Genomic DNA, 17509 nt, shown 5'->3' with positions numbered 1-17509 from the left:
CATAAGCGTGGGTTCGAATGGTGGGTATTTTGACCTCGATTGGCAGCATAGCCTCACATCCATATGCTAGAGAAAAAGGGGTGTGTCCTGTTGAAGTACGGGCTGTGGTTTGATGTGCTCACAAAACTTGGGGCAATTCTTCGGGCCATTTCCCCTTAGCTTCTTCCAACTTCTTCTTCATAGAACTCTCCAGGGTTTTATTTACAACCTCTACTTGGCCATTCGCTTGGGGATGGGCCACAGAGGAGAAGATTTTCATTATCCCGTTTTTTTCGCAAAAGCTGGTAAACAAGTCACTATCGAATTGGGTACCATTATCGGACACTATTTTCCTTGGCATCCCATATCGGCAGATGATATTCTTTACCACGAAGTCCAAGACTTTCTTCGAGGTAATTGTCTCCAGAGGTTCAGCCTCGGTCCACTTCGTAAAGTAACCTACTGCGTACTTGACTCCGCCTTTGCCTGTTGGCAACGAGCCTATGAGGTCGATTCCCCAGACAACAAATGGCCATGGGGAAGTCATCATAGTCAGCTCGGCAGGTGGAGCTCGAGGGATTATGGCGAACCGTTGACACTTATCGCATTTTTTGACGTAATCAAATGAATCTGCTTTGATGGTAGGCCAGAAGTACCCTTGGCGTATGATTTTCTTGGATAGGCTATGCCCCTAGTGTGGTCTCCACAGAATCCTTCGTGAATCTCTTCTATTATCTTCTTAGCTTTGGGTGGAGTCACACACCGGAGTAATGGCATAGAGTATCCTCTTCTATATAGCCATCCATCCATAATGGTGTACCTGGGAATCTGATACGTCAGTTTTCGAGCCTTGGTCCGTTCTGCTAGGAGAATGGCGGTTTCAAGGTACTCAATTATCGGGGTCATCCAGGTTGGCTCAGAGTTAATCATGCAAACATCTTCTTGTTCAGTCTTGCTTATATTGGGTGTCGATAGAAGTTTGATTGGCATGATGTTCAGCTCGTCGACCTCAGTGGATGTGGCGAGCCTGGCCAAGGCGTCTGCATTCGAATTTTGCTCTCGGGGAGCCTGCTCTATCATGTAAAATTGGAAATGCTCGAGTGCATCTTTTTCTTTTTCTAAATATGCAGCCATTCTTGTCCCTCGAGCCTGGTATTCCCCTAAGATTTGGTTGACCACCAACTGGGAGTCACTGTAGCAATGTATCGCCTTAGCCTTAAGTTCCTTGGCTATTTAAAGTCCTGCCAGTAGAGCTTCGTATTTAGCCTCGTTATTTGACGCTTCAAAGTCAAATCTCAAAGCGAAGTGAAATCGACTTCCTGCTGGGGTGGTTAGTATAATTCCTGCCCCGGCCCATTTTCATTGGAAGACCCATCAACATAAAGTTTCCACAGCTCGCGGGCTGGGGTTATAACTTCATCGTCATTCATTCCAGTGCATTCCACTATGAAGTCTGCCAGGGCCTGTCCTCTCATGGTTGTCCTCTGATGGTAAATGATCTCGAATTGTCTGAGTTCAACGACCCATTTTAGTAATCGACCCGAGGCTTTTGGCTTGGATAAGACTTGTCGTAGTGGTTGATTGGTCAGCACATGGATAGGGTGTGCCTGGAAGTAAGGTCGAAGCTTTCTAGAGGAGTGGATTAGGCTGAGAGCCAACTTCTCCATTAAGGGATATCTTGATTCTGCTCCCAGTAACCTTTTGTTGACATAGTAAACTGGCTTTTTCACCTTCTGTTCTTCTCGGACGAGCACGGCGCCAATGGCGTGCTCAATCGTAGCAAGATATAGGTACAAAATCTCTCCTGTGATAGGTTTCGACAAGATAGGGGGTTCCGTGAGGTGCTTCTTGAGCTCCTAAAAAAAGCTAGCTCGCATTCCTCCGTCCACTCGAATTTTTTGCCTCCTCTCAAAAGGTTGAAAAATGGGAGACAGCGGTCTGTAGATTTCGAGATAAACCTACTCAGTGCCGCCATCCGTCCAGTCAAACTTTGGACATCCTTATGCTTTTGAGGTGAGGGCATATCAATTAGAACCTGGATCTTGTTTGGATTAGCCTCTATTCCCCGGGCATTCATAATGAAACCTAGGAACTTCCCTGACGACACTCCAAAAGAGCACTTCTAGGGGTTGAGCTTCATGTCGTACCTCCGTAACACAGCAAAGCACTCTTCAAGGTCGTCCACATGGTTATTGTTATGTTTTGATTTAACTAACATATCATCAACATAAACTTCCATGTTATTACCTATCTGTTCAGAGAACATCATGTTTATGAGCCGTTGGTAAGTGGCTCTAGCATTCTTGAGTCTGAACGGCATGACATTGTAGCAATATAGTCCTTTATCTGTCACAAAACTTGTATGCTCTTGGTCTGGGGCATGCATGGAAATTTGGTTATATCTAGAATAAGCATCCATAAACGACATAAGTCCATGCCCAGCTGTGGCATCTACGAGCTGGTTGATCATAGGTAGGGGAAGCAGTCCTTAGGACAAGCTTTATTGAGGTCTAAATAATCAATACAGGTTCACCATGTCCCATTAAGTTTTGGAACTAGCACCAGGTTGGCGACCCAATCGGGGTAGAAGGCATCTCGTATGAATCGGTTTTCCTTTAACTGGTTGACCTCCTCCTTTAGGGCCTTCTTCCTGTCGTCTTCCATGAGTCTTCGCTTTTGTTGCTTCGGGGGGAAGCTTTTGTCAATATTTAGAGTGTGGCTTACCACATTCAGATTTATCCCTACCATGTCCGAATGTGACGATGCGAAAACATAGGGGTTCTTTTTCAAAAAGAAAATTAATTGCTATTTCGTTTCTTTTGGAAGGTTTTTCCCTACCTTCACTATCTTCGGGGGGTCTACTTCTTCGAGCTTGACCTCTTTGAGCTCTTCTAATGGCTTGAGGTTAGCTCTTTCCTCTATTCTCGGATCAATTTCTTCGTCTATCTCGAAGACTGTCCCATCCATATTCTGAATTATGACAAGTGTTTGTGCACTTGTCTGTTTCTTTCCTCTAATGGAAATGCTATAGCATTCCCTTCCGGCGAGCTGGTCTCCTTTCAGTGTCCCAATGCCACTAGAAGTCGGGAACTTGATGGCCAAGTGCCTCACAGACAAAACTGCCCCCAACCCTACTAGGGCTGGTCTTCCGAGCAGTATGTTGTAGGCTGATGGTAAATCCACTACTACGAATTCCATCATCTTGGTTGTCGAGATCGGTAAGTCTCCCAAGGTTACAGGGAGTTTGATGGATCCCATATAGGAAATCCATTCTCTTGAAAAGCCATACAATGTCATTGCACATGCCTTTAGATCACAAAGCGTGAATCCCATCTTTTCTAAGGTGGCTCTATAGAGGATATTCACTGAGCTCCCGTTATCAAGCAGGACTCGGTGAACCCTCTTGTTTGCGAGTTGAAGGGTGATGAACAGCAGGTCGTTGTGAGGAAATTGCACATGAGACGCGTCATCCTCAGTAAAAGATATAGGTTGAGATTCAACCCTCTGCTGTTTTGGAGCTCTGGGTTCGGGTTCGTAAGGGGGCCCGTCACCAGTTTTTAGCTCATTCATGTATCGTTTTTGGGCGTTCCTACCCAATCTTTTAATATGAGGTCCCCCTAAGATGGTTACGACATCTTTTCCATCAATTGGAGGAGGTCGTTCGTCCTCCCTTGTTCGGGAGTTACTGTTTTGGGCAGGCGATGCTGCAGCTGCCCTCTGGCTGGTAGAAGCCTGATTGGGCTTTTGGTTCCTTACATATTGCCTAAAATACCCTCTCGAGATCAGGCCTTTGATCTCGTCCTTTAGTTGCCTGCATTCATCGATTGTATGTCTGATATCTCTATGGAATTTGCAGTATTTGCTGGAGTCTCTCTTTGCTTTCTGGTTCCTCGTGGGGTCCGGACGCCTGAAAGGCACTTGATTTTCATTACCCAGGTAGATATTATCCTGAGACTCATTGAGCTCGGTATACACTTTGTACACGGAGAAATATCTTTCCCTTTTCTTCTTCTTTCCCCCTTCCGCCTCGGGATTATTCCCTTCATTCTTCTTTCTTTTGGAAGGGTTGTCCACAGGGGGTTTTGAGGCAGTAGGATCCGTCGAGGTCAAGGCAGAGTTTATGTTTGTTGTTGTAGTTATGGGCTGAGTGGCCATATTCAATACTGACCTCGCCTCTTCTACATTAACAAACCTCTGAGCTCGTCGATTGAACTCGGTTAAGGACCTCACAGGTTTCCTCTGCATATCTTCCCAGAGAGGGCTTCCAGGCATCACTCTGGCTCGGACAGCCATTAAATGGCCGCTGTCATCTATGTCACGAGCTTGGGTGACTTCAGAATTAAACCTTGTAAGGTAACTTTTCAATGTTTCATCCGACTGCTGTTGGACATTGGTCAAGGCAGACGCCTCGGGCCTTATTCCGACCATGGCTTTGAATTGCTTCTTGAAATCTCTAGACAATTGATCACAAGAAGCAATCGAATGCCTCTTATATTTTTCAAACCAGTTTTTTGCTGGTCCTGTGAGCGAGGCTGGAAACAGCATGCATCTAAGCTCGTAGCCCACATTACTCACTCTCATAATTGTATTGAACGTACTCAAATGACTGTATGGATCGGAATTCCCATCCAATGGTGGGACATGAGGAATTCGGAATCCCTGAGGAAACGGGGTGTTGGAAATATGGGGGGTGAAGGGCTTGAGTTCTTCGTCAAACTCTTCGTCCCGATCCCGACCCCGTTCACTTTGTAAGAGCCTGAACGCTCTTTCTAGTTGTTCAATCCTTTCTTGGACAGGATCCACGGGGGGTCTGACTTGAAGTTGGTTATCGTTGATCACAATCCCACCTTCGTGCCTCCGCATAGGATTCTTGCATCCATTGAGGTGATCCCTCAGATCTGGGTTCGAGGGGTTATCGTTACACTACACCAAATACCCATTTCCATAACACACGAACATAATACTAATCAAAAAGTGTTATGCTAGAGTAATATATTGGGCCATGAAAAAAGGGCGGTAATAATTCCACCATCCCGCCACACTTAGCTTTTTTTTTTCATTTGTGAGACCTGAAAATATGTGAGACCCGAGAGACCCAATTCATTCCCTTCAATTCTTTCTCCTTTTTCCTCATCATTCTCTCTCCTCTCTCTCGGATCTCTTTCTCCCACCAGACCCGTCGAAGCTTCGACCACGCGGGCCCAAGCCCTCACACGACACCAAAGGCGAATGACGACACCGGAAGCCAGCTCTTCGTCTCCTCTTCCCTGTGTGCGGCCAAGCCTTCTTCTTCCCTACGTGAGACCAGCTAGCTCCGGCCGGTTCAGCAACGACGGTTTCGGTCTAAGAACATTGAGGCATTGCCTTGTGGTAAATTGCAGGTTTGTAATTGCCTGTTAGATTTTTCCAAATAAATGCTCTCTTGGTTTTGGTTTACTTTTTGTAAGCTGTTTTCGATTTTCTTTCTTGCTAGGTGCTTGGGGCATTGCATTAGCTATGCAGTTGTAGCTTCTGTGCTATTAGGGGCTGCTGTTTCTCGTCATTTTTCAATTTCAAACCCATTAGCTGCAAGGAGAGATGCGTTACAGAGCACTGTTTTCCCCTTCGAGAGGGGTTTCGTAGGAAGGAACAGAACAGATCATCAAGCTCATTTGAAGGTTGTGGCTCTAGCATGAAACGCAGTAGTAGTGTCGAAGCTGGTCCTCTTGGTGATGTTATTGCTTGTTTTTGCTAAACATGCTGACTGTCGTTTCAGAGAAACCATTTTGGTATTCTATTTTCTACTATTCGATTTGATTTTCGTATAATTAATGTCTATAATATAGTTTTTATGGATTAATTTCATATTTTCTTTATGTTGAATTTGGGAGTATAAAATTAAACTCGCATAAAAAATATCGAAGGAATATTATAAGAAGTATTTAATTATTCGAAAAGGAAAAGTACAATCAAAATGGTGATTTTCATTGCATTGATCGTGTTGAAGACAGTCTAGTCGTCTTCTCCCTCGTCTCGAGTAGAGCTAGGTTCCTCCTTCTGGGGATTCGAATCGAGTACGACGATTTTTTTGTAGTGATGGTAAGGATTGAGGACTGAGGATGAGGGGTATCAACAAAGCAGGGTAGGCCTAGGCAGTATCAGTGGGACTCAACGCCAATCTAGCAGGAATATCCACAAATCTTCCTCTCACGTACTTTTTCTCCAAATCAGACTACTTACTTTCATGTCATCTGTTTCATATCTATTCTTCCCAACATGTCAAAATTATACCTAAATCGATTAAACTTGTTTCCATTTTTAAGATATAATATAGTTATATAAGAAATCAATTTGGGATTTATAACATACTGCCAAAGAAGAGTATACATGTGTATAAATGAGTTTATTTATGGCCTCATATTAGGGAATAAATTAAAAAAATCTCTTGCAATGACTGTAATTCTTACTTTGTCAACACTCAATATCTACATTGCATTGCATAAATTATTGGTTTCTTCATAGTTTGTAATTTGTTATATGGTAATGTTAATAAATATACAGATAATTGGGTATGGGCTAGTAATATTGTTCAACATGAAAATGTGGGGATGGTGTGTCAACAACCTTATAGCTCTCTCATCTCTTCAAGGTATGGTGACCAATTTCGCTACTAATTTCCTCACTTCTGGTCTAGCTGGATACTTTTTGTTTCAAGAACCATTATCCTTTCAGGTAAATCAATTGATGCCATCTCCACTTTACATTTTTGCAGAAAAAGAAAAGTACTATGAACTTTATTTTAATATTTAGCGAAAGTAGTTTTCTATTCCTCTAATATCTTACCTGTAAGCTAGTTTGATATGTTAAATAGAACTTTAGTTATAATGTCATTAATAAGAATGATGAATGGAGAAATGATTAGCTCCACTACATCCATACTTGCATAAACTTTTTTTTCGCCTTTTGTCATTGGAAAGACAAAGAAGAAGAAAAAATGGTGGAGTGTATCATTATACTTCTTCTTTTTTTCCTGCATTACTGAGTACTTAAAGATAGGAAGAAAGTTACTGATTTATTCAGATTTGCAAAGAAAATCAATACTAGAACACCCCAGGTTTTCCAGAGCCTGTCTCTTTCAGTTTACTCTACAAATTTTCCCACAATTCCCAAAAACCTAGTTCTAACCTATTAAAAAAAATAATTAAATGGTTATCTTTTTGTTCTCTCTTTGCAATTATATCTAAGATTTTTCTTGAACATAATGCAATTTTAATCATATTTGAACATGAGAAAGTTATATTAATAAGATTGGAAGTAGGTGTATTTATTGGGAGTTCTTCGATTAAGTTATACTCTAAAAACTGTTGTATTTTTTGTGCAAGAAAATTCTTCGATGAAATGTCTCAAAGAGACATTGAGTTGGAGATAAAGAAACATTTTAGGAAAAGCAACAATAAGAGGCAGAGAAAGATAAAAGATGTTGAAGAGAGAAGAAGCTGAACTGAAAAGGCAACAATTTCTTTTGATGGCTCTCTTGATATGATAATATTTTCTATTATGAAGTTATTACTAAAGGAATTTTACCCCTATCAATAGCTAATGATAGAGTTATCAATGTGGATAAAATGTCGTATAATTTTTTTTTTTCATTTTCTTATATAACCATATCTTAATCAAATTTGAGTGAGAGTGTTGATAGTTTCTAGTTCTTGGATTATGTTGGAACTTCAATATTTAAGGAATCATCATGATCTCATTGACATGGTCTCTCAATTTTTTATCTATATTGACAAATTTGTCTTGGTGAATACAAATATGTAAGTAAATAAATATCAACAAAATCTTTGGCAGTGATGATAATTAATTATGTTCTTTGAATTTTGGATTCACTAAATTTGTCTTCGTTTTGCAGGATGTTGATAGGCCCGCCTAATCCTCTTGCACCAGAATCTGAAACTTTTGCTAAGTATAGAAACTCATTGATGTCAGGACAACAATTGATTGAGAGTGTTGCCGAACAAGTACCAAATTTCGGAACTAAACTGGTATTTCTCCTATACTGTGTATCATGTCTCTCCAACACTATTTGTTATCAAGTTCTCATCCATTAGGTTCCATGAAAAATGTTTAGTCTCTTCCAATTACATTAATTTGAGAGTGGGATCTGTTATTACTCTGTCTTATATGTTTTGAGTTTATCTATGTGTTCAACTCATTTTGTGTTTGCTGGTATCACTACACAAAATATCTTTTTATTTGTATTTGGACTTGAAATGTTTTTAATTTTAGGTTTCATTTGGATTGTGTTTCCTCTTAATATGGACATTTATTTGACTTGTAAACTTGGGTCTAGGGAAATGCAGATAAGTAATGTTGTCATCATTAAATAATACTTAAGTCTATTCTTTGATTAGTTTTGGATTAGTTGACTCTCTTATACCCAATATTAAGAACAATGCACTTCAGGCGTACTGCTAAAAGAACTATTATTATATATATTTTTATTTGTACCATATTTGTGGTTGTGGTATGTATGCATTGTCTCTTATTATTAGGTCCATTATTATTGGCTTCTACACTGTTGGAGAGCAAAGTTATTAGGCTTGGTTTTGTATTTTCTTTTCTTATTTGTAGCTTTAGTTTGAATTAAGGAGTTGTAATGGTTTGGTATTTGTTTGTTTTTTAAAAATCTGAGACCAATCACAACTGGTTGCAAGGTATTTATGCGATTTTTCAGTCACTACACCAAGTGGCCAGAAAATCAGAAATGATTGTCCTTTTAGCTTTTGGGAATAATACATACTTGTTGTACATATCTTGTATTTGGCATTTTACTAGGTTAAAATTGATGTCACTAATACTTGTCCTATTTTTCTAGTTAGTGAACTTCTTATTTTAAAGATATTTAGCACATCCATCCTGAAATGTAACAATTATAGAATAACTATGTGATTTATTTTGACTTTAGCATAATATTATGTGATTTATTTTGACTTTTATGCTTTTAGAATATAAACCAATGAATGTGTTTACTCCTATGAGATTATAATACTTCTGTTTCTTTACTTTTTCTATTTATTATTATTTTATAAGTTTTGTGTCAATCTGATTTGCTTTGTTATGTGCCAAACTCATTTAGGCTTTGTCATGTGTCAAGTTTTAGCTTTGCTATTTGCTATGCTATATGTTATGTTTGTATGTTAAGTTACTATCTTATTTCTTACCTTCTAGCCGATAGAATGTTTAAATCATTTTATTTTCAATTTACATTTTTTAAGCACAGGATGTATATGTTGTTGCTTGTATTTAGGAAATTTGATCCTAAGGTTTATCTACAAGTTGGTGAAATATTTGGGCAATATTTAACCTGGAAATGATTGTCTTTGAAGATACAGATATTTTGATGATGTCTTTTAGTTTGCTAATGTGACTATTTCAGTGAGCTCCATGGTGATTGCAGCATATTTTTAGTAGTGAAATGAGGCATGTTCCAAATGTTTGTTCTATTAGAAAAGGTACGCAAATATCATATGTTGTTCTACTAATTGTTTTTGGAAATTTCTTATTATTCTTTGTCTTTGTGGAAAAGGGTTTCATTTGACTTGTATGGGTGCTATTGTATTTTCCAGATTTGGGTTAGTTTCCATTTAAATTATTTTCTATTTGGTCTAGGTACTTCGTTTAAATTATTTTCTATTTGTATTTTCCAGAGTTTGTCTAGATATGTTGTTATGGTTGATATTCTTATTCATTGCTCACTTTGTTTTGACAGGCTTTATGTACACTGAAAATCTGAGATTGGAATTGTTTAGAATTCTATATTTCTGAAAGAAGCTCTTGATTCCCAATTATGATTTCAGATGATGATGAAGATGATGTGGCACAGCTGCAAAGAAAGCCTTTGTTTTGGAAGACTAACCGGAGTTTCATTAAATGCCCAGTTTCCACAAGTTTTATGCTCTACTAAATTCTTCAGGTGTGTTTAATTACTATTTACAGTTTGGGTTCACACTGGTAAATCACTTCTTATGTGTTTTTCTATATGTATTTTTCTCTCTAATGATTAGGAAACTATAAATTATCTAATATGAGGGTCTTGTAACATTTTCTTGGAATACTTTATAAGATATCCAAATTATGCAAGATCTGTTAATTGTTGTGGATTATAAAATGTGTTATATGTGCATATATAGCCTTATACTTTATAGCTTTTATGGCTTTCATCATTACACAGAAAAAAAAGCATATAATATAATACATATCATTGTACTGTCTTCTTTTGGAGAAATACAATACATTTTTTCACTGTATTATGATTTTGAAAGTTTGAATTCCATGTCCATGCTGCATTATGATTTTTATCTTCACTGTCTTTCTTATTTTGTTACCAATTTCCTTTTCTTCTGTGTATGTTTTTTTGCTTCAAAAATAATAAAAAAAATTGTTCACTTTGTTTTGACAGGCCTTTTGTGTACTGAGAATCTAAGAGTGGAGTCATATGTGCATAGATTGTTCCAAAGAAATTATTCAGGAAATGGTGTGGTGTGCATAAGATACTTGAATCAATTTTTATCATACACTAATTTATACCATCAACGATCGCGAATCTGACTTCCCTATTAGACTTGTGAGTACTATATTTAATAATCATTTTCATATTTATATGCACGTTTTTAATGCTAACAATCTTTAGTGTGAATTATCTGTAGGCGGTTAAGTGAAATATCTAATGTAAGTTCTTCTCTTGCATTTATCAAGGATATGAAGTCTCTAAGTACCTTGTAAGTAACATGGTTTCAACACATTATTACACCCTTTCTAATAAATCATTCAAATTCAAACATATATTTTTTCTTCTGTGCTGTTCTGCTTTGAGATATAATCTAACAACTATTAAAAAAAACCTGCAGAGTACTTAGGAACAACAATATCACTGGTACAATTCCATCGAATAACGGAGAGCTCCAACAGTTACAAAAACTGTAAGTTAATTAAGAAACTCAAAACTACCCTACTTGCACTATTAACTTTTCATGTTCACTCATGAAGTTGCACTTTTTTTTTTACAGAGATTTGAGCTTTAACAAGTTAAATGTACAGATTCCAGACTCTCTTTTCAACATTAGCTCACTCTCTTATCTGTAATACATCTTTAGTTTTCTCTCTTGGGTTAACATGCTTGTACCATTTGGTTAACTCTTTCTGTCTAAAAAAAACTGTCATTTTTTTTGGCAGTAACTTGGTTGGCAACAACTTTACAATGAATGGCTCAAACAACAGGTAATTTTCCTCAGTATTTTAGAATAGCTTCCTTCTTTTTTGCTCTTATTTGTACTGCACTTAATAAATATGTTTCAAGTGTCTACTGCTTAAAACTTTTTTCTTTGAATTGTTGTTCAATATTATATAACCTCATTCTTTTGTCTAAATTTATTCTTTGTTCCTTTCAGTCTTCTTCTTGTAACAAAAGCCACTTTTAACAACAGATGAACATAAGACTAATGGAAAAGTATTATAATAGATATGAATATATATATATACTCAACTTTTTCTTGCTTGCTTTTATTTAATATCTTAAACTTATAAACTCATATAAATTAGAGTGACAGAGAGATAGGGAGAAAGAAAAAAAGAGAAATCAGTATTCTTTCTTCTGTTGTTTTATTTTAGAGAGCTTGATTTGGTTAATTTTACAATTAAATCTCAATATCTTTGTTTTTTTTTTTATATATATATTAGCTTTATTTGATAAGAATAAATATGTATGTTTTAATCAACAGAAAAGTGGTATTCATTGTCTTATTATTTTTTGTTTCATAGTTGGATGAATGATTGAGATATAGTTCATTTGCTTCAAGAATTATGGCTCAAATCATAATTCTTTTTATAATCTGCTTTGTGGGTCAGTCATAATTATTTTTCAGAAAATTTTGGTGAGAGTTTACGAATTCGTTCCATTCTGTGTTAGTTTGGGTGTTAGATTCACTGGTTGTTTACTTCGTTAAGAGATAGTTTTGGAAGCAATTAAATATGTGTATTTCAGATTCTAGAATGCCAAAATAATGGTTGGTTGTCTGGATTGTTGTTATAAAGCTGCAATTTTACACATTATTACAATTTTAATATGTGATTTTGATAAAACTAATTGGTATTAATTATCTATATGGATCAATAATCAAATATCTTAGAAACTGATTCTCATTTGTGTCTACATATTATCTTGTGATTTGTCTTTGTCTTTGTCATAGAAGTGGACGCTACTTAGAGACCAAACAAATATATTATATTTTTTTTTTCATATATGTGTTAGTGTGAAGCTGCCACCTTGATTATGTAAATCTTTTAGGATATCAATGATAGTCTTTCAAAGTACTTTGTTTAATGGTAGAGACAATGGCTTTTGACATAGCAATTTTTTATTTATTTTTTAAGTATTGCTCTCTTTTTGCTCAATAGATTTGATCCTTTGTCATCTAAGTTCTAACCAAAATTAACTTAAATTAAAAGAATGAGGACTGGTTTTCTTTAGGCTTAGATTTGTGCATTGTGAATTTGAGTAGACCGATTGTATTTCTATGTTTAGGCTATTAGTTTTGGGGTTAGAAGTTTGGAATCTGAATTTAACTAGATGGAGCTTTAATTTCAGGGGAACTGGGTTTATGGTTTTATTATTGCTTTAAAACTTTGGATTTTTGTTGTCGGTGACTCATTTGTTTTGGAGATATTATTATTTTAATAAGGTTTTGAGTGTCTATTTTATGCATATTGATGAATATTCTAGAGAAATTTGCAGCTAAGTAAATTTATTGCTAATTTTATTTTATGAATATTCTCTTCCCTATTTACGATTGAAGCTCCTCTTCATGTTTCAAATGTATGGTAAATCCATGGTTTTTTTATTGGGAAATAGTTAATTGGGTTTTTAAGCAGCTTCTAACATAGCTAAAAGGGCTTGATCCTTGTTGTGTTGGTCTTTATCAAGTGATGGTAATTAGGGGTAAAGATAAAGGCGAGACTGGTGTTGTTAAGCGTGTTGTTCGTTCTCAGAATCGTGTTATTGTTGAAGGCAAGAATCTGGTGAGAATAGATGGGTGGTCATTTTCAGTCTTCTGCGAAACTTTATTTCTTCGGTGGTTGTTTTTCTTTTTGTCATCTGGGTATACATGTCTGATAAATGTTACTAAATGGGGTTGTGCTTGTTCTTATAGTTTTATTTATATTAGTATATAATAGGTTTCAACACTCTTAAATTTCTAGAGTTTTTTAGCAAGAATAGTTGGATTAAGGTTTGAAGTAATCTTTTGAGTTGAAACATGCCAATTTTTAGTACACATGTTGGCTATACCTTCCATTTTTCTTTTCTTGGCTGTTCACTTATATCTGGATATTAAGGGAATGGTCAGGAAGATTAATTTGTTGGATTTTTACTTTTCAGAACCAATCCTCAATTAATTTTGTTTTTTGCTGAATGATTTATACTGTAGCTAACGGAAGAAGTTTGCTTGCTTATTTATGTTTCATGTCTGTTTTCGTTGGTATTTGGAACTTTAAAGTGAGCTACCATTCAGTTTATATTTGACATTACTATGAAATTCTTTATAATGTGTTGTAGGAATTTATGAAATAATGCAAATTACATTCCTTGGTTGAAGATGATGCTGCATAATATGAAATGTTAATTTTTAATACGTAATGCTTGTTTGTGGTTATTTGATTTGTGTGGTGATGTTGTCTGAGTGAAGTTTGTGGATAAGACTATAGTGTTTGATAATGATGAACTTCTCTTGTCTGCAGGTTAAGAAGCATATCAAGCAAGGCCAAGGTCATGAAGGTGGGATCTTTACGGTTGAAGCTCCTCTTCATGTTTCAAATGTTCAAGTTATTGATCCAGTCACAGGGTATGTGACTGCCTTCAATTCTGTTTGAAGAATACTTCAGTTTTTGCTCTTCCATGTTTGTAAGTGGAGATTAAACATTCAAGTATTCCATGCCAATCTAATTCGTTTTGTTTATGAATGTCCTAAAATTTTGCCTAAAATATAGTTGCTTATTTGAATATTTGTGGAAAGGGATAATGCTGCTTATTTGATACAATGAAAGACCACATTCTGAATCTCTTTGTAAGCTCTTAACAAGCTTTTCTTAAGCTATTTTTGCAGCTGATGTTACTGATTAAGGTTCACTAATTGATTATCATATCTTGTATCAAGAAATACTGCAATAAACTTAAATTCTACCATTATGTAGTTATGTGTAATAAGGATTTAAGTTTGATTTCTCTAGTTTGGTAAGTTTTACCATTAGTTATGTGTAATATGGATCAAATGGGCAGGTTTATTGTTGTATATCTTTTGCTCTTTTCAATCAACTTACTATCAAATTATGCTCTATTTTATAGAGTGATAGTAGAAAGACTATATTTTTTGTTACTTTTAAAAGTTTTTATATTAATGAATAATTGATTTCCTTTGAAGATCTGCTGCAATTGAGATTCATTGGTCAGGCTGCTGAGATACAGAAATTGCAAACCATGGTATGTATTATGTTTTCAGATTTGTATCTTTTAGATGGTCACTAGGTGGAGACTGGCCATCACTATTAATCTTTGGTTAATTGTATAAATGTCATGTCACATTAAATTTATCCTTCTTAGTTCTAAGCAATGAAAACTGGTTCTATGTTTTTATATTCATTGATTCTTTTCAGTTGCGCAAAAAATCTGCCAAGTCTATGTTTTTGTTCCTGTTGAAGTTTCGTGTGTCAAGAATTTAAGATACAGTCTTTTCTTTTGTCAATTGTGATTATCTGGCTTAGTGCACGTAACAAATTGATCTTTGATTTAAGCAAATTTACCTACCTTGCTCTGCTTTTTTACTCTGGAAAAGGTGAAGTCCTGGAACAAATCACCATCATTATCATCTTTATCTTCTTGGATTTGCATTTATTGTGCCATTAGATGTGAAACACGCATTTTATTGATTTTTCCTCTTTTTTTATTTCTATTTAATATGATAAACATTTCCAAGTCTATACTTACTTTACATTTATTGAGAATGATATATTTGTTATCTTGATACATTTCACAAGCCTTGTTTTAAGTTGCATGTTTTGTTGCTTTAGTCGTTGTTTTGCATGGTAGTACATCTTGCTATACCCTGCTGTTTCGTCAAGTTTTGGAGTTATTACAAATTTAATTTAAACTTTATATGCTTACAGGTGGAAACTAGCTTAAGTCTTATGTTCTTAATAATAAAATGACTTTTTTTTTACAATGTGCAGGTATATTGAGATGATTTCTTTGGAGCAATTCTTGACAACATTTGTAGTTGAGGCCTTTAGAATGGAAGAATGTATTTCACTAATTTTTGTATACATTTCTTGTTTTGTAATTAGTGATAAAGGAATCTGAATTGGGCATAAATTATGTTGTAATATGATTTCTTAAGCCTAGACTAGTAGACTAAATATTGTAATTACATTTGAGTAATTAATAAAAATCTATTTATGTTACCTTATTTGGCTTCAACTTTCATATTTGTTTTCCTAGTTTTGTGTAAGTAAAAAAAGATTATGTTTCTCTAAGCTAATATAACACATGTGTTATACTAAAGTGTAGTATAACACAAATTTATAAGTATTGAAATGTGTTATATAATCGACTATAAATAACATAATTAAACACTTATCTATTTATTAAAATAACACAGAAATTGTGTTATCGTTGACAGTATAATAACACATCTGTATAACAATGATAAAGTATTATGTAAAGTACCCTGATCTACGATAACATAGTCGGTCTTAACACATCAAAAAGTGTTATGGTATGTTTTGATAACACATTTTTGGTGTTATTAAAAGCATTTTTTCTTGTAGTATTACCCCGATTATGGTTTAGGTGTTCTTGTAAATCTAGGTGATCCCTTCAATTCCCAGTATTTCTGTTTCCCTAGTCATACATACTGACCGATCTAGTGCCTCCCGAGCCTTCACTGAGAGGGCTCGTCGCGCAGTTGTTTCGAGATGGGTTCCTTTCTGGTTTCCTCGTCTCACTAGTATGAGACCAAATCATTTGGCTTCTCATGGGTTAGGTACCTCTATGCTCCCTAGCAGTCTCCCCATTCCCATGTTTTTGCCCAGCTCGCCTTTCCCTATCACCCCGAGTCGGTTGTGTGTTTCTCCGAGTTGGTGAGGGATACCTTATTGGCGATGGTGGCTGCCATCCATTACGAGGCCTAGAAGGTCATGAGTTTGCCCGAACTGGTTCAGGAATGTTCTACGCGTTACCAGGATTTTGGGTCCGAGCCTCCGTGGGGGCTCGGTTATTCCTTATCTCGGTTGGTATCTCTGTAGTTGAGTTGGCAGGAGCTCCAGCCCGGGTACTTCTTCGGGGCCTTGAGGGAGCAGGTTGTTCTGTAGGTGGTGGAGGTTGCTCCGTTCTTCGGGCGGTAGCATTTTTGCGCGGTCGCCCACGAGACCTACGTGGAGGAACATGGACGTCTCGTGGAGGCGGAGCTAAGGCCTAAGCCGCCTGCGCCTCGGTAGCCAATCTGGCCAGCTCCTCATTACGTTTCTTGGCCTTCGCCAACTGCTTTCACAGTTGACGATTTTCAAGCTCCACAATAAGGACATATCGTTCAGGATTGTAATACATGTCCTCGTCATCCCTAAGGACTGGTAGTCCCCGAGAGTCGGATGAGCCACTCCTCTCATCAGGGTCCGAATTCACCATAGGCTGTTTCCCAGGGCGCCGGGGGTAGTCAGCTTCCTCTAAGATTTCCTCCTCAGGAACATTGGGATCATTCGCGGCCATAGTTGATTTAGGGAGGCTTCTTCGACTGAATAGACTCACGCACGTACTGCTTAATGCTCTCAATGAAAGCACCAGATTGTTGACACCGTTTTTCGTCAACTTAAATTGTAGAGCAATTAAACAATTAAACAATGGAGCGAATGAATGATGAAGAGAAACATGAGAAGTTTTACGTGGTTCAGCAGTTAATTCTGCCTAGTCCATGAGTATATGTTATTAAGACTTAGAGTTTTCTGGAAATTCTTCAGAGATGAATTACCTAGAAACATTCTCTTAAGAAATCAGAAATCGATCCTTTACAAGTGGTCATTCCTCCTCTATTTATAGGGAATGTTACAGAGTTCATTCCCACATATTTCAGAAAGATATTCTGTATATCAATTCAAATAATGACATTAAACGCAATATCTCCTATATACATGGAAACGTCCCATAAAAATCGGGAACAGATAACAGATTAAATGGTATCCCTTAAATATTGGGATTACAACAGTAAATATGTTCACACGTAATAGGCTACCCCAGGTGACTCATCAGGTCTTCGAGATCAGCAATCGGCATTGTGACTGTCAAGACTTACAGAACCGTTACGAGCTTGTCACCCAACTTCATGACATGCTCGGAGTAGACAGATACTGTCAAAGCTAATACACCTGAGCTTGCACTTCCCAAGCTCGGACTGTCTTATCTGAAGACAATCGATAATAGATATATCCCAGTGTCGCGCCATTTCGAACT

General features: G+C 36.6%; 1 protein-coding gene and 2 long non-coding RNA genes across 3 annotated transcripts; all 3 read left to right on the top strand.

The window, feature by feature from the left end:
• Positions 1 to 9875: 9875 nt before the first annotated feature.
• Positions 9876 to 11272, top strand: LOC133816643 (uncharacterized). The gene is made up of 5 exons (XR_009885392.1): positions 9876 to 9934; positions 10421 to 10585; positions 10668 to 10739; positions 10869 to 10940; positions 11028 to 11272. It is a non-coding gene; the product is annotated as an uncharacterized LOC133816643 (long non-coding RNA).
• Positions 11273 to 12930: 1658 nt separating this feature from the next.
• Positions 12931 to 13905, top strand: LOC133816642 (uncharacterized). Its single transcript, XM_062249018.1, has 2 exons — positions 12931 to 13035; positions 13753 to 13905. Exons 1-2 carry the CDS (start codon positions 12943 to 12945, stop codon positions 13882 to 13884), a joined length of 225 nt encoding a protein of 74 aa, XP_062105002.1. The 5' UTR covers positions 12931 to 12942; the 3' UTR covers positions 13885 to 13905.
• Positions 13906 to 14415: 510 nt separating this feature from the next.
• LOC133816641 (uncharacterized) lies at positions 14416 to 15288 on the top strand. The gene is made up of 2 exons (XR_009885391.1): positions 14416 to 14491; positions 15238 to 15288. It is a non-coding gene; the product is annotated as an uncharacterized LOC133816641 (long non-coding RNA).
• Positions 15289 to 17509: the final 2221 nt, after the last annotated feature.

The sequence above is a fragment of the Humulus lupulus genome, chromosome 2 (assembly GCF_963169125.1).
Source record: "Humulus lupulus chromosome 2, drHumLupu1.1, whole genome shotgun sequence".
NCBI classification, from domain to species: Eukaryota; Viridiplantae; Streptophyta; class Magnoliopsida; order Rosales; family Cannabaceae; genus Humulus; species Humulus lupulus.
The sequence above is the reverse complement of the archived record's forward strand: the minus strand, read 5'-3'. Positions and strand labels throughout refer to the sequence as shown.